The 27,321-nt window shown below is 33.2% G+C and overlaps 1 protein-coding gene across 1 annotated transcript in view; it reads left to right on the top strand.

The window, feature by feature from the left end:
• Window positions 1–14,816: 14,816 nt before the first annotated feature.
• LOC129227335 (transcription elongation factor S-II-like) overlaps window positions 14,817–27,321 on the top strand; it is a 31,358-nt gene continuing 18,853 nt past the window's right edge. Inside the window, exon 1 of the mRNA XM_054861878.1 lies at window positions 14,817–14,965. Coding sequence (XP_054717853.1) covers window positions 14,897–14,965 — 69 coding nt within the window. The 5' untranslated portion in view covers window positions 14,817–14,896. The remainder of the gene's footprint in view (window positions 14,966–27,321) is intronic.

Raw genomic sequence — 27,321 nt, forward strand, 5'->3', positions numbered from 1 at the left:
TCTTAGCACGGCAGTACTAGTCAAGAGCGTCTAAATGTTCTAGCTCTGTGTGATTCTAATGTCAACACACAGTGAAAACAAAGTTTGATTTATAATTAACTAAAGAAATTAAAACTTTTTCGGTGTAAATTTATGTGAATTATTAACATAATTGTTGGTAAAACACATTACTTCTTTTCCTAATAAGAAAATAAATGAATCGTGTAACACATGCATAAATTCTGAGGTCTTTTTTTTTAAAAAAGAATACTCAGAATCACAAATAGGAGTGCATTGGTATTTTACAATAACAAATAATAATTAACAGTTATCAATAATTAGGCTGCTTAATAATGAATTCCATTTAGCAATTTAATGACAGATACAGTAAACTCCCGATTATCGGCGGTCGTTTTATCCGCAATTCGAACTATCCGCGGGTCTTTTCACTATTTTTTAGAACAGTCATTAAATGTTTTTTAAACCTATGATTGTGTTACTGTTCGTTTTTAGCTTTTACATATATATATCTGTGATAAAATTATATAAACAAATCAAAGTTTCAATTTACATTACTTTGGTAGAATTCCACTTTTAAAATTTTTGGACCCATAACAATATCGTCATTTTTCTTCCGAAATTCACTAGCACCCAAAACTCGACCTGTAGCGAGGTACAGACAGACATTTCTTTATTTATATTGAGCTTTTGAATTGAATTTTTTAGTGAATCCAAGTGTGAATCCAAATGGATTCGTATTCACAGATGTGAATCAGAAATGATTTGGATTCATAGGTCTGAATCTGAATAGATTTGGATTCGGATTCATAGGTATGAATCCGAATTTCGTTTTCGGATTCACACTTGCAAATATGAATCTATTCGAATTCACACTTGTGAATACGAATGTATTCGTATTCGGATTGACACGTTAAGGTACTGTGAATCAAATTCGGATTCGGATTTACGAATACAAATCTGCCCATCTCTGTATCTCTGGAAACTTCAGAGTAAACTTACGTAGCTTTGAAATTATAGCTTGGCTTCTTCCTTTTTTACCAAAAAAGCTCCAATAGCTTAATTGCAAATTTAGCCAACGCTAAGACAGAATTGCTAGTAAATATTAAAAATCTAACTCGCATGCAATTCTCTCGAAGCTACGGAGACCAGAGACCCTTTCGCTCTCATTGTGAACTTACACAATCGGGACGGGCCGTAATCGAACTGAAGCCGGTACACTTAATAAATACGCAAGTTAATCTTTAAACTGGGAGCTAAAGATATTTTTCACAACAGGAGAAGCCAGCATTCATGCAAGTTGTAGAAACTCAGGAGACTTTTTGTCAAAGACAACTGGTTTTATCAGGGAGTCATGAAAACCTGTGAAATCGTGAAACGTTTCACGGAAATAATCAGTAACGTTTCGGAATTTTTTTAATGTACCGGTGTCAGCTGTAGACAAGTAGAGTGGTCAGGGCCGACGAGAAGTTATGTCAGCCTAGTCGGAAGTTAGGGACCCGGCCCCTAGAAGGGCCCCATTTGGAATCGGGTTAACATTCATTTTAAAATTTTTATGGGGGGGGGGGTGACCTGGGGACCAGACAAAGGACCCGCTTTTGCTCTCGGCGGATCTAGAGCTGCTATATAGACAGGACGACGCATCAGCTTAAGTTTAGCCAATTTGGATCGGATTTTATATTGTTGCGCTGCTAGGGTTACCAAGGGGTTTCTCCAAATTTTCCGAAAAAACCCTTTATTTAATACACAATAAACGTGCCGCTAATAATCGCTCGCAGTGAACAATCACCAAACTCGCCAGAAAAGACAACCTCTCAAACACGCGCTCCGATCCAAAAAAGCCAATCTTAAGCTGATGCGCCGGCTCGTATATAAATAGGGGCCTTAGGCGGACCTGAAGATGGTTCATCGTCATCAGCCGAGCAGGATAAATCAAGAGACGAGTTCATGTTAGTTTCTTTTTGCACTGTAAATAAAATTTCAGTTATATTCCGGGAAAATAATTTGCAGTTAGTGAGCCTAATTTCTTACTGTAGCCAATCAGGAAAAAAACAGGAATGTTTCCCGACAAAAATTATGATATTTAAGATTCACCTGTAATCTTTCTAAAGAAATCAGAAGCCTTAAAAGCCAATAATGTTTCTAGAATAAAAAAGGAACCTTCCAAGACTTACAGGTTTTTCTGTAATGCCTCGGAATTTTCCAGTTTTGCCAGCAAAGCTCCAAAAGCAAATATGGCTGACGCTAAGGCAGAATTGCAAGCAAACAAAGCGCGGCCTATTTGCCTACAATTCTTGACAAGCATTACCTCCATGGACCCCCTTTATATATGTGCTTTAAGTATGAGAAGAAAAATTTTAAGCATTTGAAGACGTTTATTTATTTATTTATTTTTTTTTTTTTTGAAAAATTTCATTGTTTACAAGAATAATGTATTCCTGAAACTTTTCTACGTGAAAAAAGGAGGTTTTGAATTTCCTTGAATACTTTAGGATAGCAATGTTTTTCTGTATAGCAATACTATTGAAAAGTATGCATTAAATACAATTTCTGGCTTACAGGACTTCTCATTTTCCAATTTTCTCTCTTCTCCTTTCTTTTAGACGGCAGTTCTGTTTGTGAGCGGCCGTTCTGCTTATATTGTTTCAACAGCCTGTCGAATGTTGTATTCAAGCCATATGGAAATGACAAGTATTTCAAGTCGCTAGGAAAAGCATCCCGAACACTTTTTTCAACAAATATCCTAGTTACTTCATTGCTTCTGACAATATTTGTGTTTACTGCTACTATTGTTACATTTGATTCGGTAAGTAGTGATTAATGAATTCAAATTTTTACTTCATACTATAGATGTGTATTATATATATATTTTATATACATATATACATATATATATATATATATATATATATATATATATATATATATATATATATATATAAATAGAGAGAGAGAGAGAGGAGAGAGAGGGGGAGTTCAACGAATATTCATACTCTTAATAGTAAAATTCAGTGCAAAATGGCTCAAGAATCTCCAAGGCAGACGATTGACGAAGTTACTATTTTATATTATAAATTTGCAAATTTCTATTTAATTTTAGCCTAATTCTAGATGGACATGAAACTTAAATTAAAATGTTCTCCAAGACATTAAATCGCGCCAATCTGGAAGCCTCAGCATGTAAATTTTAAATTTTGCGAAGACCCCAAATCGTCGTCCCCGATTTAATGTCTTGGAGAACATATGCTTAAAATTTGAACATTCATAAGAACGATGGAAAGTCTCGTTATGGCCGCAGTATACTAGTTGTTACTTATCGAGAAATCATCTTTATAGCGGTTTTGTTCATGAATTTTTTTTTATTTTCCTAGACGTTCCGCGCTTTTCTACGATAATTCAAATCTCAAGACACTAGATATAAATGGAAGAATTTGTGGACGCTTCTGTTTCAATTGTCAGGTTCAAGTAGATTTTATACAAGTGTTTCGGGAAAACCATTCATTGCTCGTGTTTTGCAGTTGATTATTTCTTTTATTCTGTTTGTAATAAATATTTTAGTACTCTTCTTTACGTATTCACTTTCAAGCTCAAACGTTATTTAAGTTAAAGGGTCAGACTTAGTAATTGAAAAACGCGATTGAAAACCATGTTAAATGAAATAATACATTCACGATGTCTTATTTTTCAGGTAGCTTTTATTTTGCTTAATACCATACAGAACGTTTTTAAAACTGGTAAGAATTTTTGTTTGTCTTTATAATCGATGTTTTCAGTCATTATTTGCGTTCCTTGCTATGAAATCCAATTTCTTTATCTGTATTGTTGTCAATTCCAGTTTACAAAATTTTAAAAGCGTGATTTTACAACTGAATATAATTGTCACTCAAACCTTAATTTCTTGATTGTTTTATTGCTAAAATCAGTTAAATACCATAATTTTAGAAATAATTTTACTTAATCATCTCTAAAAGATCGTTTTATAGCGGCATACTAGATGAGAGTCAAAAGTTTTGCCCTTTGGCAATGCTTGTTTTGACAAAGTTTGTTAAAATGTCGCCAAATTTCGCACCAACCTCATAGACAAACACAATGTTAAAAATCATGAAGAGCTGGAGAAAACGTCTAACATGTAAAGCTTCAAAAACTAAGGTAGTTTTGAATGAAAATTAACAAAATAAATCCGAATTTTTACAAAACTATTACAAATTAAGCCCAGACAAATATATAAGTCGCACCTATTTCCAAAGTTTGTAACAATGGTGTGTGTACGTGTTTCACCGTTGAGGCTGAAATAGCAGAATGTTGAATTTCACCGATGATTCACCGGAAATATTCGATCTTTCGCCCATGCTTTTGGTGTGTCAGTGTTGATAATCACTGGCTAATATCGATTTTTACCAGAGTTCGGACTTCCACAGTAACAAAATTATATTGCATATATACGTTAGTGCAGGGTGTGGGGGCCTCATTGAGTACCACGTATGATGTATTTAATGGACATTTATTAATCTTTTGGTGCGTTTCTCGAAACGCACCAAAAAAAAAGTTTTGGTACGGTGAAAGTTTTGGTACGATTCTCAAAAAAAAAAAAAAAAAAAATGTCCCGTACGTAACGCTAAGTTTTTTATTTTATTCATGTAACTATTAATTAAACATGAGATTAACTGTTGTGCTTTGATAGTATATTAAAGCATGTATTATTTCCCAACAGTATTATTTTTTGACGGCTTTGGTTAGCTGGAAAAAATAAAAAAAAACTTAGCGTTAGGCAAGGGACATCTTTTGAGAATCTCCCTTTGAGAGAATAAAACGATGCAAAATGTTAATTTGCCATTCATTAATTACGTAAGGGTTCCGAGGGGGAGGGGATTGTAAAACTCTCTACATGCCCTTACTAGGGGTTAGAGGGGTCATTTCCATTCTTATGTAATATTTTCCAAGTCAAAATTCTATATTAGAAATCGCGCGGTCAAGTGGTTTGGCAGGGATTCTATTTTATTTGCTTCTGGAAAGTAAAAAACGTATTAGATGAGTTGTTTTTTGCTTGTTTTTCAAAGAATGAATATTGTAAAATATAATAAAAGAATCGCACTGTGTATGGCATGTCATATTTTTAATTAGTATCGCATCATACACAAAAAATATTTGTCGAAAAAGCATCTAGTCTAGATTCCTTTTAGTAAATATTTCTTTGTACGAAAAAGGTTTAAAATTTTTTTTCAATAATAGTGAATTTAATAACGATTCTAGTGATGTAAGATTCGTTCTTTTATTATTGTGAAAAACGAAATGGAATCTTACGTAAGATAGGGGGGAGGGGTTTAAAAAATCTTACTTCCCCTTACATGGGGGGAGGGGGTCAGATATTGTCAAAATCGTCCTTACTTTATTAACGAATGGCCCCAACTCGATTTTTCTGCATTTTATTCCTCATCACAATAAATATACTTATCTGCGGGGATTCATCTTTGATGCTTATGATCGATTTCTCTGAGACGTATCGATTTTTTTAAGTAATAGAATAAAAAAATTCAGTCCTTTCTACTGAACAATAATTCGAATCAGAATGCAAAAATAATTTGAAATTTTTTTCTTTGAAAGTATTCTAAGACTGAGCATTTTAGAGTTATCTTTGCTTCATCCCTCCTGTCTTTCTTCAAAAGAGATGCTTTGAAACGTTAAAAATGTGATACAGTGCTTGAATACTCTTGAAAAAGAAGTTATTTTTCTTCTAAAAGATACTTGCTGTTATACATGATTCTGATTTTATAAGTATCTGAAAGCCGGTTTTTTTTTTTTTTTTTTTTTTTTTCCAATTTGAAATTTCAAAGCAAATTTATTTTCTTCAAACTTTTGAAAAATTGAACCGTATCCCTTAAGGCGATTTTTCCTTCTACAAAAAAATAAGAGCTCTAAACTTTAATGCACTCTGAACAAAACTCAGAGATTTCTTTTGTCCCATTCATATTTTTTTTTACCAGACTTTTCAACGTTTTTCAAATTTTTCGTCATTAAATATGCACACAGATTTTTCGTGATAGCATCTTTTCCTCCATTTGCACACATTTAATAGTACAGTGTAGCGACGATCTAATGATTGTGAAGGGACTGGAAAAAATTATCGTTGAATCATGGATAACGTTGAATCGAAGAGCACACATATTCAATGCAGTCAAATCCGGACCAGTGATTTGCATCATTAAATTCAGGAAATCGTTAAATCGGGTATTGTTAAATCGAATTTATACTGCACTTTTTTTATCCATCTATATTATCCATCACTTTGGAGCAAATTGTAACTATCAACAATGTTTTAATACGTTTACTCTCTTAAGTGTGAGGAAAGCGAAAGATAAAATTGAATTGCAAAGCAGATGCATATGTTTTTTTTTTTTTTTTTGCATTCAGAAGTAAAAATTGGGTTTATTATTATTGTTTCAGTTTCAATTCATTCACCTTCTATCGTACTTGGCAAGCTCTACAAAACGTTTTTTTTTTTTTTTTTTTTTTTTTTGTATGAAAAGTTTTTGGGAGTTCCTGTATTTCTAAAATTGCTGTCCTCACTTTTCTGATTAACAACACACATTGAAAAAATTCCGGAACGTTACGTGGAACGTTTCGAGATTTCACGGGTTTTCGTTTATTTCCCCGTAAAATCAAGTATCTTTGCAAAAATGTTTCCTGATTTGCTACAAGTTGCACAAATGCAGGCTTTTCACTGTTCTGAAAAATATTTTGAGCTACCGGTTTAAAATTGACTGAGAGTGTTTATTAAGTGTATCGGCTTTAGTTAGAGTACGACCTGTCAAGATTGACTCGGCTGTCAGCTGCCAATGAGAGCGAATATGTCATTGGATCGCTACAGCTATGCAAGGCCAGAATTGCAGGCGTGGGTGATGCTTGGTTCTTACTTGCAGTTCTGTCTAAGCGTTGACCCTGGTTGCATTAATGCTTCTGGTGCTCAATTGTTGAATCAGGAAGGTTATGATCAACTACATTAAACCTGCTGAAATTTTTTGAAGGTTCCTGAGACATTACTCGCTTTAACTGAGAAGATTTCCAAATTCTTCAAAAAGGTTACTGACATTTAACAGAAAACATTCCTCGTTTTTGTAAGATATGTTACTATCAGAAATTGGGCACATCAGCAGCCTATTATTTTCCAGGAACGTTTCTGAATTGTTTTTTACAGTGTATACGCTTATACTTCATCTAACGAATGCTATCTTTTACAGGGAATCAAATCTGGGAAGTCATATCAAGTAAGAAAAAAATCTCTTTAATGTATTATTTGCAGCTGAATAACATTGATACAACTAGCAGCTCAAATCTCTAAAATGTCTGCCGCGTTTATCACAAAATATTGTATGGCTCTGATAACATGACGTCTGACCTTGGGTGAGTTCATTTCTGCTTGAAGAGATTTAGACGGAGTTGTTTTATTGGCGTATGGTCAATAACTGTTGTATTACGTTATTGGCAAAAAAAACTGACTTTCTCCATCCTTATTTTAAGAAATGGAATCAGCCGTCTATTAGAGTTTAAGTTATCAGAGCTAAACCGTAGGTGAATGAAATAAAAGTTTTAGGAAAACATTCTCACAAAATGGTTACTGCAATACATTTCATGACTGCTAAAGAGTTTTTGCTAAAGCTTAAATAGAAAAGACATTGTGAGTGATCATGCATTTAAGCAGCTTTCATCTGAAAAATCTATGGATTAGAAATGAACTTTTATTGCGAAATTCGACGCAAAAAATTGATCGCCAAAAATTGGCTAAAATGAAGCTAGCTTGGTCATATCTTGCCAGTTTTTTGGAAAGCCTGTAGAGTCGCATGTAAAAGTGCTGGTGAAAACCAACCAACATAAAGGTATGACATAAACGATAACTTTAGCAAGATATTGTATGTATTTATATTGTATGTATTTATATATATACACATTAATCTCGGAAAAGCATAAAATTAACATCTATTTACAAGTTTTGTAGCATTACGTTTTTGGATATGTAACAAATTTTTAATGGTTACCTATAGAATTTAACCATCGTACACAAAAATTCTTTGCTAATAAACTTTATTTCGTAGGACAAAGTAGGACTAAAGAATTGTACTCAACATGGAAGAAGTATGTTCCTTCAGCCAGGCAAGTGATCTACAAACTTCGAACAAAATCAATGCTACCATATCAGTCTAATGGTTAATACCACACCAGTTTTGTATTTTTGAGCTGTATTATAGCAAAATAAAAAACTAAATGCTTCATTTTGGTAAATGCCACCTTTTTTTTCTTAGTATTTTTGTTACGTGCTTCGGACTGTGAGGAAATATGCCCCATCCTCTCTCCACTTCTAAGCTTTTGCCCAGTACTTCGAACCGGAACTGAACCGGTAACCTGAAAAAAAACGTTATTTTTTTCAAAACAAAAACCGGAACTGAACCGAAAAAAATAATTCGTTCATTTTGATTCGTTATATCATCAGTTATTTTGTTGCTGTAACCAACGTATCAATATTTTCTAACAACTTCAACCGTATACACTCAGTCCGAAATTAAGGTAACAAACATATTTTTCAAAGTTATTCTAAATGCTACCAGTAAAAATTAAACAAAATATATTTTTAGATTGTGAAGGACTGGTAAAACGATTTCAAACTTTGTTCAGGAAAAAAAGTTTTTTAGAATCAGTTTTTGACGAACTACTGAAATCAGACCGTTTAGGCATCTCGGAGTTGTGCCTGAAATTTTGTAATCATTTCATTAAAGCAGAAAAATTAACCTGTTTCCAGTTGGAATGAGTTCCCATAATCAATTAGGCAATTCCTTGAAGTGGGGAGCCATTGGCACACTTGAAGCTGGGAAGTATCAAGTGGAGGTGGCTCGATGATAACAAGTGACACCGAAAGTAGTATCCAGGTAGTGGAATCAATTCCAAACAAGTGGTACTGTAACCAGAGCGCTATACTGACCAGGCACTGTAACTTGCTCGTGACCATGCTGCTACCTCTGGAATAAGAATTTTCAGGCAAACAATATACAAACGTCTAGCAGAGAAAGAGAGAAAAGAGAGAGGGTTCTTTATACCCGACTACCGATTCAATGCATCCCTTTGACTGCATCCAACAGAAGAGCCCGGTTATTGTGGAGCCAAACATATAAGTCTTGGATACAGCAAAAATAAGCGCGTGTTCTTTTCCGTTATGAATCGATATTTACCACACTGAGTGATAATCGTCCAATCTTCATCTGGAGAGAACGAGAGGAGCTCGTTATCATCGCTCCTACGTAAAAGAAACGGACAGATATGGAGGGAGAGGAATCCTTGTTTGGGATGGCATAATGTTGAGCAGTCGTACACCACTGCACTTCTTCGATGCGGGTACTGTCAATGCACATCGCTATGAGAATGAGATCCTTGAAGCCTAAGTAAGGTTGTTTTGGGGTGCTTTTGGCCCTGACTTCATCTTTCTAGCTATGCTCGTTCACGCATAGTCCAAACCGTTGATGAGTTTCTTGAGGGAGATAATGTTCAAACGCATGTGAACTGGCCCTCGAGATATCCGGATCTCAATCCAATTGAACATGTTTGGGATGGTCTAAGAAGAGCCATTGCATATTGTATCCCTACCCTACTTATGCCCTCCGAGAGTTAAAAGTCGTACTTTTGGAAGAATGGGTTTTGTTGCCCTAAGCATTTAGTGATAACCTCATAAACAGTATTAATGCTTGTTGTGGAGCTTGTATAGCAGTGCACGGTTATCACAATCCACATTAGACACGCTTTCCCGACATAAATGCTTTATCTCTGATTCATAATTTAAAACTTTTTGCACAATCGTTTTCTGCCGAGGGCCGAACCTCACATTAAAATCATTCTCGCGGGCCCGAGCAATACATTATTTCGAAATGTTTCATTCTTTTTTAAATAACATAGAAAATTTGGAATGGGCAAGAAAATTACAAAACAATAATTCTTGTTATCAATTACTTGGTGCTTATTTATTAAATGCATGTTTTTCAAAACCAGTGTCTGAATACTTGGCTCAAAATTTGTGACATCGTCACTTCTCGTTCTTTTCGATTTGTAAAATTGAATAAATCAACGTGCCATATGAAACAGCTTCGCGGGACGGATGTGGCCCGCGGGCCGATGGTTGGGCATCGAATCGAATCGAATCGAGTTGAGTCGAGTCGAGCCCAGGGCCGTATCCAGAGGGCAGGTCCGATGGGCCGGGCCTACCCCCGAAACACAAAATCCAAAATGTTTTGTAGCGTAAAACAGAAGAATTTTTTTTTAATTTATAATGTCAGAAAAGGAAAATAACAAAGTTTTTTATTCTTAATTTTGTAACTATTAAACGAGTGAAAATTTGAAGAAATACCGAAAAATTAATTCTAGTTCTCATTAGATGCAATGCATACTTGAAATTTAGACCCTTAATTAGGACTTCCTACTCTCTTTTCCATTTCAATTCAGGGCCGTCTAGGGCCTAGGCAGGCCCCTTGTCAGTTTGGTAGACTTGCCCTCCTCCAGGGGCGTACACAGAAATTTTGGGGCCCGTCACAAACGACTTCTTCAGGCCCTCTCCATATTGTTTACCCCAATTTTCACTCGTAGTTTTAAAAACATTGGTCCCCCTTGAGGCTCGGGCCCGGTGTCCCTTCTCCCCCTTGTGCATTCCCCTGCCCTCCTCCCATTAAAACTCTTATAAAACTTACACTGCACCGATTTCGAGCCGAGTACTCCAAAAGGGCCGGGCCCCTAGTTTTCGATTAGGCGAGAACCTGGTTACCAAGATGTGCCAAATTCAGCTCCTTGATACATGTCCCGAGTAAAAAATATTAAAATCATGATTCTCGCGTTTTTGTAGCATAAATTTTAAGTCAAGATAAATTTTTGTTACTGATATGTTCCATGTCTTGCCATTTATTTAATTTCTTTTGTTATTTCTTGATTTTATCTTACTTCTACTGCATACTGTTAATATCTTAAGCATGAGGGGGGGGGGGGGGAAACACTTACTCTACTCTATTTCATTTTTTGCATTACTTGTGATTTAGAAAAAAAATAATGTTTTTTTTGGGGAAATATTTCGTTACATTTATTTGTAACTTAAAACGGGTGTGTCTTACGAAGTTACAATCATTTTGTAAGACTGTGCAATCAACTCCTGAAAAGTGCAAATAATGTGCTTTGAAATTTTAACTTTTCGAGAGTCTTTTTTTTTTTTTTTTGAAATATCTTGAAAAATTCTTCAATTTTGCCTCCTATCAAGAAAATCAAGTATGAATTATCCAAATGGCCAGAACTTTGTCTTTCGTTCTTATTTTAAGAAACTCTACGCCATTTCTTTTAAACCACTTTGTATAATTTTTATACTGTAGGGCATTTGATGAAAGGGGGGGGGGGGAGTGGTCAACAAACTGCACTAAAAATACATATCAGCAAAACGATGTGCTTCTCTTTTCTCTTCTCTCGTTTTTCCTCACTGTCGATTAATGTCAACGATTTGTCGAGCAAGCAATTTATATTCTGATTGATCGTGATTTGCAAAAGAATGCATAACTTTTAAAGACTTTGCCTATTTTTCTTCATACTTTTGTAGTCTCAATTACCCCATATAAGGCCTCAAAATACAGATTTCTATATCTATTTTTCAAAAAAAATTCCGTATGGATCACTCTCCAGTTATCCTTACCACTACAAGATGTAGTGGTAAATAAAATAGTGATAAATAAAAATAAAAATAACAGCAGTCCAACAGTGGAATCATTCCATCAAGACAAAAAACATCTACGCAGTGGCTCCCAAAAGACTTCGTACACCTACGACTTTCAATGAAATAGGCCTTTATAAATTGTTTAGAACTAATGTTTCGGAATAGGTATTTTATTATAAGATCTACTATCTATCTTTAACAAAACTACATGAAAATTTTTAATAAAACATTAAAACTAAATTTTTTAAAAATCAAAAATCAAAAAGTGCAGGAAATTTTATCTCACAAGTCTTTGTACACTTTGAAAAAAATGTCAAAAAATTAGTATATAATCTAACTTTTTACTAAGTTATTATTTAGCAGAATATCATGTAGTAGCAACAACAGCTTTTAAACGTCTGGGAATAGATATCATTGTTTTTTCTTTCTTTTTTTTTTTTTTTTTTTTTTTTTTGTGCAATTTCTGAGTAAGTGTTCAGCGCACTTCGAGTCTTACTGTTTCTAGTTCACTTTTCGTTTCAGTGGTGTATTTTCGTAATCTAGCCACCAGATATCTCCAAATATGTTCCATTAAGTTCAAATCTGGCGATTGAGGAGATATTTCTAAGCTTAAGGACAAATGTTGAGGCACCAAACGCAACCGTGCTCTTCTTATCGTTATCTTGATAAAAAACAAAGTTGTTTCCGAACACCAAATTTTGGGCTAATAGTTTAAAATTGTTTTTTAAAATATTTCAATGAACAGCATGATTCATTATTTCATCAAAAATTTCTAAATTTTCAAGTCCTTATGCTGAGATGCACCCCACCGTCCTGACAATTATACAACAATTTAACCCAAAATGTGGAATTTATTTTCATCTATAAGTAAGACGTTGTTCCAAAACGTTTTGAGCTTATTTATCATTGATTTTACGGCGGAAAGCGCAAAGTTTCTGTTTTAAGCACCAGCCAGAAAATTTCTGCGGGAAGAGGTCCAGCTACAGAGAACTTGGCGAACAATTTTAGGTGAAAATTAAACGTAAAATGTTTCATTAAATTCTGCAGAAACTTTTTCAGTTCTAAAATGTGCATTTTTAATTTTTTTTTAACTGTAAACCTCCGATCACGCATTGTTAACTTTGCCACTTGACCTTTACTTACCTTGTTTTTGGATCCGATTCTTGTCTTTAAAGCATTTTATCAAGCACTTCACTATAGAATGGTATAAAATAACCAATTTAGAGACATTTCAAACCAATTTACGGCTACTGTGACGGAAAAAAAAAATCAAATTTCGAATCGTGTTTGTTGTTTTCTACGTATACCTGCCATTCAAAAATAATAAGCAGAATATTAGGGAATAAATAAACAAAAAATTAAAGGCAAATGACTTTACAGTGTCATTACAACGCAAATAATAATAAAAAAAACACATATGATAATTTTGATTATGAATTTGTTCGAAAATATTTCAGTGTACGACGACTTTTGTGGCGTATTTTTTCTCTGTCTCTTCGTTTTTCAACAAATTTCAAAAATAAAATCTGGCAATATTTAAAAAAAAAAACTACTGGGTTTTATTCAGAATGGCTTAGGAATGGTGTGAAAAAAAAAATTGGACTTCATATTCGAATTCAGTTTTGCGTTATTCTGGTTTTACTACGAAATTTCTAGGTGGGAATCCCTGTATGTGAAATATTTTTACGCGTATATGTGTGTCTATGTATATGTGTGTATATATATATATATATATATATATATATATATATATATATATATATATATATATATATATATATATATATATATATATATGCGAATCCGGACCCCTCCCAAAAAAAATTTCGTGATACGGCCTTGGATCGAGATGAATCGAGAAAAATAAATGATGCAGATGCCACACTGCTTTTGTACAATTTTTCAAATGAAGAAAAAAATCGAATCGTGTTGTTTTTAGTAGTTTAATTTAACTGTGTTTGTACAATTTTTCAAATGGAGGAAAGATTGGAATAGTGTGTTTAATTTAACTGCTAACTTTTATTAACTAATTATTCTAGTTTTTTTTATTGCGAGGGCCCGGCTACTATTCGCAACTCCAATAAACTATAGGGGGCGCTGCTGTCACTATCTAATGGGGGATGAAAAAGGTAAAACAAACAGATGCCGTAACTTATAACTTGCTTTGAAGCTTAATGAATGATAGTAAAATTTCATCGTGCTTGTAGGAAACTTTCTTTTCTATTCCTCTGAAATTACATTACACCACAAACTCTTTGAAGCCTGTAATTTTCTCCAAAGAAAACACGTGGAAAGGACATGTTTTACCTTTTTCTTTAGTATTGTTAATCACCGCAAGGTAGCGCATTCGAGTCTCGAGTTGCGAATCTAAGGGCCCAGACTTCCTAATAATTGCACAGAGGCCCGAGAATCCTATCGCCGGGCTTGGTTCCGAGTATTAAAGAAAGCAAAATACATTACTGTCCCACAACTTCCACAATCGCTCACTAAAATTAATAAATAATTTATTAAGTATGGCTTTAAAGCAAAGTGTTCCTACTACGACGTTTTATTAGAGTGCCATAAAAATGTGCTTTTGCTTCTGAAGAGTAGTATTTTCCCTTACATTCATATTTGTAAGGGGGAAATAACAAAGCGACAGATCCAAAAGGGGCTCCTGCTCTTGCTGCTTATCCCAACTGCTTAAAAATAGAGAAGACTTTGGGGAGCTTCCTTTTCTTTCTGCTTTCTGTGACGCTGTTAATTTGTCTTGTAAAATTTTCTCACATGTTTATATAAATTTAAAAATATATTTTTACTTTGAGTAATTATCACGTGACGATGACAATACCACGTGATGTTTATTTGTAATCAAATATCGACGAATATTGAGACTTGAGATGCCTTTCCCGCACTTTTTTTTTTTTTCAGATTTCAATTCAGAATTTAACTTTTCAGGAAATGAAATTACTAAAGTTCATTAAATTTCAACGAGGTATTTTAAAAAATAAAAAACTTGAGTTGATTGAAGAGGGCGCTATCACACTGTAAACATTACCGCTTAGTATTTTCGTTCTGTTGATTATAGTCCGCGTGTGTCTGGACGTTGTGGGAGGCTTAACGGACTTTATTTTGGATATTTTTAGAATTAATTGTTCTGAAAACAACTTAATTTAGAGTATATTTCATACATTATTGAAGATGGGTTGTGAAGAAGAAGTTTGTAAAATATCAAAGAAGTTAGATAAGATGGTTGCAAATGGCGCTCAGGTTAGTTATTTACCATACAATTTTAAATGCTCAGGTTAGTTATTTACCATACAATTTTAAATGTTATCCATAAATATTTTCCATCACTGATGCTTCATGGTGCTGTAAAATTGTCGATGCTTTGCGAAAAATAAATCGGTGTTCCGTGCTATTGTTTTCTTTACACCTTTTGTGCTTGGTTTGTCAGTTTCTTCTTTTTTTCAGAAAAAATTGGCAAATCTGTGGCATTTAAATAATCATTTTTACGTAGTGAGTGAGGAATGAATATAGTAATGCATTTCCATATCAAATGTTTCAATATGTATAAAAATTTGTGTTAGGAAATTTTGGTATTACAAATTAAATAACTTTTGAAAAAATGAAAATGACGAATCAATTGAATCTTATGCATCAGTTTTGTTTTTATTAATTCTATGTTTATGCATTGCATTTTAAATTGATGAAAGCATGAATATTTACTTCATGTGTAAACAATCCTTGGATTATAACTAGAGATGCACCGAATATTCGGTAGCACGCATATTATTCAGCAGATGTCCGAATATTCGGTAGCACGCATATTATTCAGCAGATGATCCGAATATTCGGTAGCACGCATATTATTCAGCAGATGGTCCGAATATTCGGTTTGGCCGATACTTTATAATATTTGGCCATGGTAAAGTTAACGTAATCGACAATTGGGAAACAAACCAGGGGGAATCCAGGACTTTTTTCTCACTGCCTATTTTTGTGAAAGTACTGTAACAATATTCTATTTTTGTTAAAAAAAATTTTAATCATAGCATTATTTTGATTTTTTAAAGGCACATTCTAATTTTTGTTAAAGAAATTTTAGAGCAACTTAATGGTAGTTTTAAAATTGCAAGTGTCATATACTACTATTTCTATCTTTTTTTTTTTTTTTTTTTTTTTTTAAGGGGGTGAAGGGAGGGCTTGCTAAAAACCTAAGAGGTAGGAAAAATACTAGCTCAATAGGTTTACTTTGTACAATTCAGGAAATCATCAGAACAGCCCCCAAAACTGAGGCTAAAAGATTGCGTTAATACAATTGGCATAAAACAGCTAAAAATGAGTTAATAATAATACAAAAAAGTTGTTACCAAAGTGATTGTTCAATTAAATCATCTTAGGATTTTATTTTTGAGCAGGCAAACTGTTTTAACCCGGAAAATGTGCACTATAACTACATACTAGGGGTGCGACATCGATGTTGATGTTTTTAACATCGATGTTTTACTTTCGAGGTTTTCGGAATATCGATGTTTTGGTTTCGATGTTGATGTTTTTGCATTATTATTAAAAATTATAGTAAAATTTGCTTCAATTTTCTCGCTAGTTAAGTTTACGTATGGAATTGCTCTAAAAATTTCATTTATTTGCGCACATTAAAAAATATCGATTTTTCTGTGTAAAGGATGATTTTTGGGAAGATCACTACAAGATGATAAAAGATAACTGGAGGGTGAGGAAGAAGTCAAAGCTATTGGAAGAACTCGACACTGGTAGTCTGTTGCCAGAACTTGCAGTAGATTCTGAAACTCCAATTCTTAAACTAAAGAATAATCCTATATATTGCTACGGTGAATATTATAACTGCACAAATTCAGAACTGTTAAAAGTTGTGTCGAAGTATTTGATAGTGATGGCGACTTCTGTTTTTTCTCTGCCTGGTGGAATAGTCAGCGAAAAGAGAAATGCGCTTAAACACCAAATATTGGGGGTTACTTATCGTCTACCCAGGAGCGGATACAGACTGACATTTTAGGGGACTCATGCTAAAGAGTGACCCTCACAACTCCTACATGAATAAACTTATAGTTTTTGGTAAGAAAAATTTGAAACTGCTTAGGTGTTTAAAAAATACCACATCGGTCAGGGATATGGCACCGAATAGGGCAAAAACCTCACGAATAAATTTTATAAGCAATTAAAAGAATAGTATTTGCAGTATTTACTTTTAAAAGAATTCAAAAACTGAAATCATTTACATTTTATCCATAAAGTGTTTTAATACAATGCGAACGGAAAATATTGTCGACATTTTAGGGGGGAGGGGTCATGACCCCTTGACCCTCTTTTTGTATCCGCCATTGCCTAGGTGGAACCCCTGCGAGAACCTATGTATAATCAGGTCTAACACGACACTCAGAGTGACAGTGAATACCCCCCCTCTCCAAAACAAAATCGAGAACTATTTACTGTTTCTTATTATGGTTTTGGTCCGGCTTTTTTTTCAAGAAATCATTTTCACTACTCAAATGCAATGAACCTTGAAACAGATTACAAAGTATTGCCGCAGATTTTAATGAGAGGAGGGGGTCATGACCCCCATGATCCCGCCTCCTTGTATACACTTCTTACGGTTTCGGTCAAGTTTTTTATTTTTTCGAGCAAACATTCAAATACTGTTGCTGCTTGGGGGGGGGGGGGGTTATGACCCCCTTGACCCCCCTTACTTGTATCCGCCACTGCATCTACCCTCAACAAGCCGTCCCTCAATTACTCACAATTTGTATTTAATTATATTGCACTAAGAGTTCAAAACATATTTCTTGCTCTTAATAATAATTGTCAGAATTAATTTTGTACTTTTAATATAATTTGCACAACTCTTTCTCATACAACTGACTGTAAGTGCTATGATATATTTTTTCACAGATATAACTAGTTTGTATTAATTGTTGCATGTCTTATTATCATTTTTTGTCTTATTATAGTACCAAGATGTTGCAAAATTATTCCTATTAAATTGTATTTATGATTTGCAGTTCAGTAGTTTCAATATCTTCGTGGGGTTCGTATTCTTTTGTATTGCTTAAATTAGACGCAATGCCAAAAGAATTCCCTGATCCATTAAGAAACATTTGTTAGAGATTATCATCTATGTAAGTTTGTAGTGTAGTATACTAAAAAATGCATATTAAATATTGACAAAAAGATCGATGTTTTAGAACATCGATGTTTTTTGGTCGATGTATCAATACCATCAATGTTTTAACATCGATGTTTTGCATCGATGTCGCACCACTACTACATACGCCAGGACGTGCGGTGGGTCTCCCAGACCCAGTAACCCGTTTTTCTAAAATAGTAGGGTCAGACAGGACAATTATGGGTCAACAAGACCATAAAATCTTAATATTTTCTTTTGTATGAAAGATAAAATGATTTAACTTGGCAAGGAGTAAGCTTAAATAATTCAGAAATTTCTATTTAAAAAATCCCTTTACCTGAAATTGTATTTTTATTTTATTTAAGTTAAATGAGTGTTCAAAAATTACCCCGGATCAGGGCAATTATGAGTGACACATAGGGTTGGCCAGATTGGACCCAATTGGGTTGGACCCAATGGGTTTTTTTGAAAAAACCCATTTAAAAAAACCCATTATTTAGCCCACTTTTGGTTTTTTTAAATTTTCTGAGAAATTTCCAAAAAAATCAATCAATTTAAATACTTTCACAATTTAAACTTCTTTTTTATTTATTCTTCACTACAGACAATGGACATAAAAAATGAATTTTGAACTTTAATAGTATTTCTTAACTCTTAATGACATTAAAAAAATACTTCAAAAATTTTAAATAAATATATTTAACTTTTTTCTTTAACTGGTCAATAAATAAATCAAATTATCTTGACTAAGTCCTGTCACGTCTGATTTTCTCAATATTTGTAGATTGTACAGAGGAAATTACTCTAGCTAAAAGGCTTTCATTTGAATTATTTTCTGCAAACCAACACATCACAAATCTTGAATAAACAAGGTATATTTTTTAGAAATTAACAGGTGTTACAAACGGTCGGACAGAAAACAGAATAGGATGTACAGTATTTTCATTATCTTACGAAAAAGTTTAATATTTCTTACTCTGTACACAGAAATAGAAAAACGGGCAAATAAAATTCAGAGAAATGTCTTGATTAAGCAGGAATTCAGTAGAAAGGGATTTAAACTACTTGAGGTTCTACAGTAGTTTTGCATAACAAAATGAAATACAATAAAGTAGAATTCCAAAAAAAAGTGTAGTAATTAAAAACAAACTAACGAACAATAGATTTTATCACTCGAGAAGTAACTTTGCCTTAACTGCTGATAATCATAGAAACTAAAAAATCTGAAACTTCACCATTCTTGGGTTTCGTCGTCTTTCATACTTTTCTTCAGAAAACGCTGAATTTTCGAGCTGTTTTTACCCCAAGACAATTTTTGTGCTTTGTTCATATACTTTCGCTACAATATGCTACAAGTATCTACATTTTCCCTAAAAAAAGACAAAAAAACCCACTTTTCTTTTAAAAACCCAGCTTTAGTTGGGTTTTATTTTTAAAAATAACCTGGGTCCATGGGCTTTTTAAAAACAACCCGGATTTTTGCCAACCCTGCTTGAGGTTCTACAGTAGTTTTGCATAACAAAATGAAATACAATAAAGCAAAATGCAAAAAAAAAAAAAAAAAGTAGTAATTAAAAACGAACAATAGATTTTATCACTCGAGAAGTATTTTTGCCTTAACTGTTAATAAGCAGGAAAACTAAAAAATCTGAAACTTCACCATTCCTGGTTTTATCGTCTTTTACACTTTTCTTCAGAAAACGCCCAATTTTAACTAGTTTTCCAGCTTTTTTTACCCCAAGACATTTTTTGCACTTTGTCCATATACTTATGCTACAAGTACCCCACATTTTCCTTAAAAAAATACAAAAAAACCCACATTTCTTTTAAAAAACCCAGCTTTAGTTGGGTTTTTTTTGGGTTTTATTTAAAAAAACCCTGGGTCCATGGGCTTTTTTTTAAAAACCCGGGTTTTTGCCAACCCTGGTGACACATAGGGTTAATATAGGTCACCCCCTTTTTTTTAAGGTGCTCAATGTCAAAAGTAATTAATTATTCTGAATTGGCATTTCCTAGCCCACAAAGAGATTTTTTAATGATAAAAGTTTTATATTAAAGAAATAACACATTATAATTGAAATAGTTTGATGTTGCTCTTACTAGTCAACTACACAATTGATTATTGCTCTTTGCTTTGAGCCCACGATTCCATGAAAGACTTCCTTTAATAATCCTCATCATGTTTCTATCAACTGCACAGTTTTTTCTCTTGAATTTCAATTAACTAGACTGAAAAAATGCACTTACAGTCGAGTCCCAACTTACGCGAGGAATGCGTTCCAAGACTCCTCGCGTAAGTTGAAATTTCACGTTGTGGAAAAATATATGCATACAAATTTTTTAAAGCATACCAAATACTTTTAGGCACTTATAAGCACCCCTCAAACTGCTCTAAAGCATTCTTTAACCATTACAGTTTCTTCCATAAAGAACTAAACTTTTACTGAAGTTAAAAAATTAAAAACTGTTATTAAACATGAAATACTTAAGATGCACAAAATTGAATGACCAATGGGAAAAAAAGATATAAAATAAAACAACACAGTATGCACTGCATGCAGTAAAATTAAAATGATGCACAGAATAGTACTGTACAGTAGATACAGTAGCAATATTATTACAAGTTAAAAAATGAGGATACTAGTGATGATTTATGCTCCAAGATCAAATCGTTATTCTTATCTAATACATTTTTAAATACGCTTCACCTTTTATTTAAAACGTTTCAATTTGTGGCTACATCTCCTCTACTTGATCTTTTTATTGATCCACTATGCAAGAGCGCATGTACCTTCCATTTTCATAATTTTTACTTTGCTAGACTGCTCTGCAAACTTCAATATTGAAACTAAGTTCTAAACTTTTACGGACATCTTTTTGTTTTGACTTTTAATTGTACATATGGAAGATTCACTCATACTTATCGTCGCGCTACCTTCCTTGTTTTGTAATTGTTCAAGCATATCGAGAATCTTAGCCTTTTTAAATTTTTTTATCAGAAACTTTCTTTTTCTTCACATTTTCAAACTTTAGATGAAGGTGCCATTATGGTTATTTGATGCACTAGACTAGTTTGGCGTGGGAACTTTGGCTGTCAATAATGCTCAAAGGGACGTAATAACATTCACGAAATCAATATTTAGTATCCAATAACGAAGCTGATATTTCCTTCTAAAAAAATTCATGTTGTGGACGAAAAATTTGCGTGAGCTCTAAAATTCGTTACTCGTGAAAAATTGGCATTATAGCCATTTCGCGTAGGTCGGATTGCGTTGTAGCGGGAGTCGACTGTATTTCAAATTATTATTTCTAAAAATGTCTCACTTGGACAAACTAAAACTTCCGACACCTTGATCCAGAAAATTCATTTTTTCTTTTTCCTTTTCCAAAATTTAAATTACTTTCCCATTGTAAAATATTTCACTATCATCATACACAACAAAGTTCTGATGTTCATGTACATAATGAATTCGTTTGTAGCCTCACCACCTTTTAACATTTTTAAAATAGGAATGTTTTTGCAATTTGTGTTATTGCAAATTCTTTTCTCTTTTTCTAGTTCTCATAAACAATTCCAAAATAAGCTTATTTTGCATTTCAAGCTTCTATATCAGCTTGTTAAGAGTTACTTTTTTTTTGTAAGCAAGGTTTTCCTTGATGCCTGCATTTGTGCATTTGATTTCTCTTCTGCTTCTTTTTCTCTTGCACATACATGATACAAGAGATATTACTTATTACTGTCAAATTTGTCTCCTCTTTTGGTACTCGAGGGATTCATATTAATTTGTTGCTTTTTTTGGTACTTATGTGAAACCCAGTGGCAGAAACGCCGCGACACGGCAACATCGTCGCGGACAACGAAACCCTATCGCGGACAGTTCTGTCCGCGGAAAAAAAAAAAAAAAACTGCGGAGAAAAAGAAAAAAAAAAAAAGCTGTCTGCAACTGTCGAACATTTATTTGCATGAACTACTCACGCGAGAAGAGAAGGATGGCACATGTGAGCACGTGATCGTTCAGCGGCCCGCGGTGGCACGTATAAACCAAAACAAAACGATCTTTTTCAAATTGTTTACTGGAAAAGCAAATCTGAAATCAAAATAACGCATATTTCTCTGTACAAAAAAAAAAAGTCAGCACATTTCTGTGATGCAAGCGAGAAATAACTAATAACATAGTGAATAATTTTGCTCGTTCGTTTTATCATATCGTTAGCAGTGGTGCTGTTATAAAGTTCTCTGAAAATGCAGTGTAAAGACATTTTCTTCCCGGTAATGACTTTAAAAAAAAAAAAAAAAAAAAAAACATTTATCAGCGAATTAAAATGTGATAACTTCAAATAGGGTTACCAGCTTTAAAATTATCGTTCTAAAATTATTTTTCATTAATAAACTTTTTATTTACCGTTTTTACACTTTTAATGCTTTCATTTTGAAAAATGCAATTGATTGCATCCGATATGAGAATCAAACTTTTACTGTTTTTTCAAGCTAACTTCGCTTTATATGGACGCAAATAAATAAAAAGTCTTTTAAAACCATCATTTCAAGATTTTAAAACGAAATTCCGTTTTTGTGTATGAGCAAAAATTTAAATGCTGAATAGATGGTTTAATTTTAGTTTTGATGGAACTGTGTCGCTAATTATTAACGATATGTTTATGACAGGCTTCTAAAATGCAATTCTAAAATACTTTTAAAAAAATTAATTCTTTTATGAGCAGTTTTTTTACTTTGAAGCCTTCACTTTGAGAATGACAATCTCTTTGCATCCGCTTTGAGAATCGGATTTTTCGAACTTTTGATGTTTAGTACGCTTTGTTAAGCGGAGATAAACAAATAAATTCTTTTTTTATTTTTTTAAAATTACAAAATTTAGATATTTTTATCGAAATTCTGAAATTTTTAAGAGTTTCAAAGAGTTAAATGCTCAACCTCTGCTTGATTTTTTTCCCCATTATTTAACGGAAATTAATATTATTAACGGAAAAAAATTAAAAAAAACACCCATTTTGAAATTTAATTTTACAATCCCCCCCCCCCCCCCCACCAAAATTATTTGCTTTTTCACAAAATAAATTGACTTTTCACCCCAAAAAAAAGAAAAGAAAATGCCCTGTGAAAAATTCTGGACAGACCCCTGTTTAATAGCCAACGTCAGATATGCCCACCAAGGATAGGAGGCGGGGGTCATCAGACTGCACCATTGAAATTTTTCGGGGTAGGGATTTTGAGAAAGATTTTGGGTTCCGTTTAGGGGGGAGGTTGCTCTTGAGAGGGGGAGTGCTTCATAGAATTTAGAGAGGTGCATGGGGGGGGGGGAAGGGCACCTCCTGCCTTATTTAAAAAATAATTATTTGAAAACGACTTGTTTACTTTTTTTACTGGAACCACGCTCAAAATTTTGCAGACAGATTAGAAAGTTCTAAAAGCTTGTCGCAGACAGCATCAAAACATTCTGCCACTGGGATGTGAAATAATTGCATGTTGACATAGTTTAGGTATCATCAGTGGCGCCTACTCCATGGGGTCTGAAGGGGCCCGAGCCTCCTCAAAAATATTTTTGAGGTGGCAGAACCCCCTCCCACTTCCCAATAAATCAAGAAAAGTATTAGTTGTACTATGCTTTCTTAACTTGTAAATTTATCTTTTGTTTTCGTTGTCTGATGATAGTTTACCTTGACAAAGACATTCAGTAATGAGTTAAAACAAATAATTTATGGTAGTAAACAGGTTAACTGAAAACAAGTGGTGTGAATAATGATAGTATTACTGTGCTGCAAGCACACTTAGAATTTGTCCCAGTGCACAAACTTACGAGTCAAGCGGATTCAGGGGAGGGTCAAAGGGTCAGCTGACCCCCTTATGACAAAAGTCTTACTGTGATTATTATGAAACTTCAAATTTTTCATGTTTTTCCAGTGCCTTCTTGCACTTTAAACCGTATCTAGTTTATGTGTATTATGTGCGCTTTTCTCAACTATTTTATAGTATTCTAATATATTCAAAACTTACAGTAAGGTCACCTGCCTGTGTGCCTAAAGAAATACTAGTTGTGATGAAAAAGTGTGGGAGTATGAGTCATGGCGCAGACTGCACCATACGAAATAAAGGGGGGGATTGAAAGGGTTTTAAATTTATTTGAAGGGGGGTGCTCCATTATCAAAGAGAAATGAACATCCCTGCTTAGCTGGATACTGTTTTTTAGTAGGTATAACGCTGGCCATTGAAACTTGACCCCCCTCACGAAAATTTCTGGATTCGTCCCAGAGTCTGTTGCCAGTGTTTAGCGCTGCGGCATGCTCGTCTAAGTGTTGGAAAAAATGTATGAGGGTTTGATTTGTTTATAAAATTTGAGGTGTGATAGTTTTGAATAGTTTTGGTGATTGTGTTTAAAAGAAGAACCTTCACAAAATGATGATCCTTCACTTCCTCAGAATCGACGTATACCAAAGAAGTATGAAAACAACGAAGCCAGCTCACCACAGACTTTCAAACTCCCAAGGAGTACTACAAAAGCAATACATTGAGGTTGAGTTTTTCAAAAATGACCTAGACATTGAGAGACTGCGTTTACACTTAAATATGTTAGCCCAGTAGTTCTCAACCTTTTTTGGCCCATCGCCCCTTTTGGAAGTTTAATTACACCTATCGCCCCCCACGTTCTTCCCTTAAAAACACAAATTACATGGCGCTGATTTTAGTGAAGATTAATGTTACGGTCATTCCACGTCAATTCAATCAAGCCATGACACCCACCGATTAGGATTTTGATGAAACTTGGTGAGTTTAGACCTTTAATATAGAAAAGTATCCACATCAATTTTTTCTTCTCAATCTGCATTAGTTTTCATCTTACAGCCAGTCAAAATTTTGAATTTTTCGTATTTTCCAAACTCTGACGATTCTGCTCCTTGATTGAAAATAATTTGTTTTTCATTTATTTTTCAGGCAATTTTTATAAAAATTCACAGTAATATTAATGAAAATATGAGGATTTCAGAAAAAATATAAAAAAATTCTAAGTAATATTTTAAAAATAGAAAAAAATTATTTTCATAATTTTTTTTCTAAAAGTATGAAATATGTTAAAGTCAATATCAACCAAAGGGAATATGATAATCAAAAAAATTCTTTTTTCCTGATGATCTTAGATGTGTGTAGTGCCATTAAAAGAAATAAAACTAATGGCTTTTTCAGTTCTTTATATTTTTAGCTTAAATATGTATCTGCTTCATTTTTTTTCAAATGTTTTTACTTATTTTTTTATTTTCCCACTCTATTATCAAAAAATGAATGTATTTGAAAATAAATATCTTAATAATTTGCACATAAAATACTCTTAATTTTTATTTTAATCACAAAAATGCTATTTTTTACAAAATTCATTTCATACTACACTAGTGCAGCCAGAAATACCTTCTGGAGGGGTTTTTTGGACCAAAAATACCTACTGGAATGGGTTTTTTGATTAACTTTACCTTCTGAAAGGGATTTCTTGAATAAAAATATCTTCTGAAAGGGGATTTTTTCATCAAAACAGTCTTTTCATATGCAGAAACTACTGTATTAGAATGCACATATATGTTAAAACCAATACCTTTGGGAGAATCTTAAAAGTGTGTTCTGCCATTTAAAAAAATAAAATTAATGGCTTTTCCATTTCTTTTTATGTATGTATATATTTAAAACAAAATATTTTCAAAAAATTTTCATTACCCAATTTCTTTACATAGCTATATTATTTGCTAGACTAAAGAGCCTACAAACACAATTTTTCATGTATTATTTTATTGGACATTCAGCATCTATCAAATCAGCCTGTTATTTATATTATTTACAAGATATTTTTTATTTACTTTTTCTCTGAAATATTGATTCAACTTAAATGTTTTTCCAACTTCTTTATGTAGTATGATGATTAATATTTTATTATCTTTTGCAGAAATTCAAACTTTTTCAGAAATATCTTGTGATGCAGACAAATAGTTTGAATTCTTGTTGTGATTCAATTCGTAGCTTTAGGAAAATTTGTTCATCTTCAGACAAATCATTAACATTTTCTATAACTTGTGTGCTCCATGACTAAATTTGTGACAATGAGTTGATGTCAACTCTCCCACACTGCATTTATCTTCCATTTTTCTTACTAAAACCTAGGTAAACATAAGCAGCTCTAAGCACACAGAACATCTAAATGCAACTTACTGCAATAGTTGTGGAATTAAAGTATCTCAAAGTTTGACTCAAATATCTAACTGTTTCAGTCTTACTTTATGTTCAGCGTTTAATTTGCTTCTGTGTGTGTGGGAAAATCCTTTTGCTTTTTGAAACATCAATCGAAAGGGGATATCAAATTAAAAAACAAGTTTTCTGACTCGACGGTATATTTATTTGTAACATTGAATCAGATGGCAATTAAGGAATAGTTTTAGAAAATACCCTTTAGCAGTCTTGCATAATATAGAGGAACGCGCGAACGGCGTTCGCAGAAAATTTTTGGCTCTGCAGAAATTTTTTTTTCAAACTGCTAACGTTGATTTAATTTTTTTTAATGGAATTTTTAAGAAAATCCCAGAGTTTATTTCTGTTAAAGTCTTTCTCCAAAAACCTTTCGAAGCACATGTGTAAAAAAAATAATGGTTTCGGCAGTTTTCTTCAGTTGGTGGAAAATAAGAACTAACTATATGTTATTGTAAAAAAAATAAATGATTTAAAGCACTTTTTTTTTGTCTCTTTCATATTTGAATACAAATTTATTTTTTTATTCAAAGTGAGTTAGGCAAAAAAATTATTTGCAGAAAATTTTCCAGTTAGGATTTGTGTTTGCAGAAAGCTTTTCATTTTATCTAAGTCTGCCCTTTAGAAACTCTCAGTTTAACAATATGATCCTTTTTCTTGCAATAAAACTAGAACAGTCTTTAAATTTATAGCTTCTTGTACAGGATTATGAGTCTAGCTGTTTGGTAGGAATATATGGCGCATAATTATCATTTAACTGCAATTTCGAGAAGAATTTTCTTTTATGTTTGACTCCTTTTTTACATACACCACAAAGCAAGTTGCATAGTTTATTCCTTAGATTTTTTTTTTTTTTTAACTGTGTAATTCACACTGTAGCAAGTTTCACCCCAAAAAAATTTCTTAAAAGCAAAAATATTTTTTCCCATCCCTGATGTATTTTCGGGTTGCCAATCATTCCTTCTCTTTCATCATTAAAAGCTCTTTCATCATTAAAAGCTCGTAAGAAATTGTTGCTAACAAACGCAGCAACTCCTTGTCCCACTTTAATAGTGAAGCAGGCATTCGCATATGCTCTATGTACTGTTTCAATTAAGTTTAATCGAATTTTCCGATCAAAAACTACTGAGAAAACAAAAGTATTTATATGCTTTCAACTTCATATACCTTGTATCCATAAGTGTAACTTCTTCAGCACTCTATAGAACCGCATGCCTTGCA

This window comes from Uloborus diversus, chromosome 8 (assembly GCF_026930045.1).
Source record: "Uloborus diversus isolate 005 chromosome 8, Udiv.v.3.1, whole genome shotgun sequence".
In the NCBI taxonomy this organism is placed as follows: Eukaryota; Metazoa; Arthropoda; class Arachnida; order Araneae; family Uloboridae; genus Uloborus; species Uloborus diversus.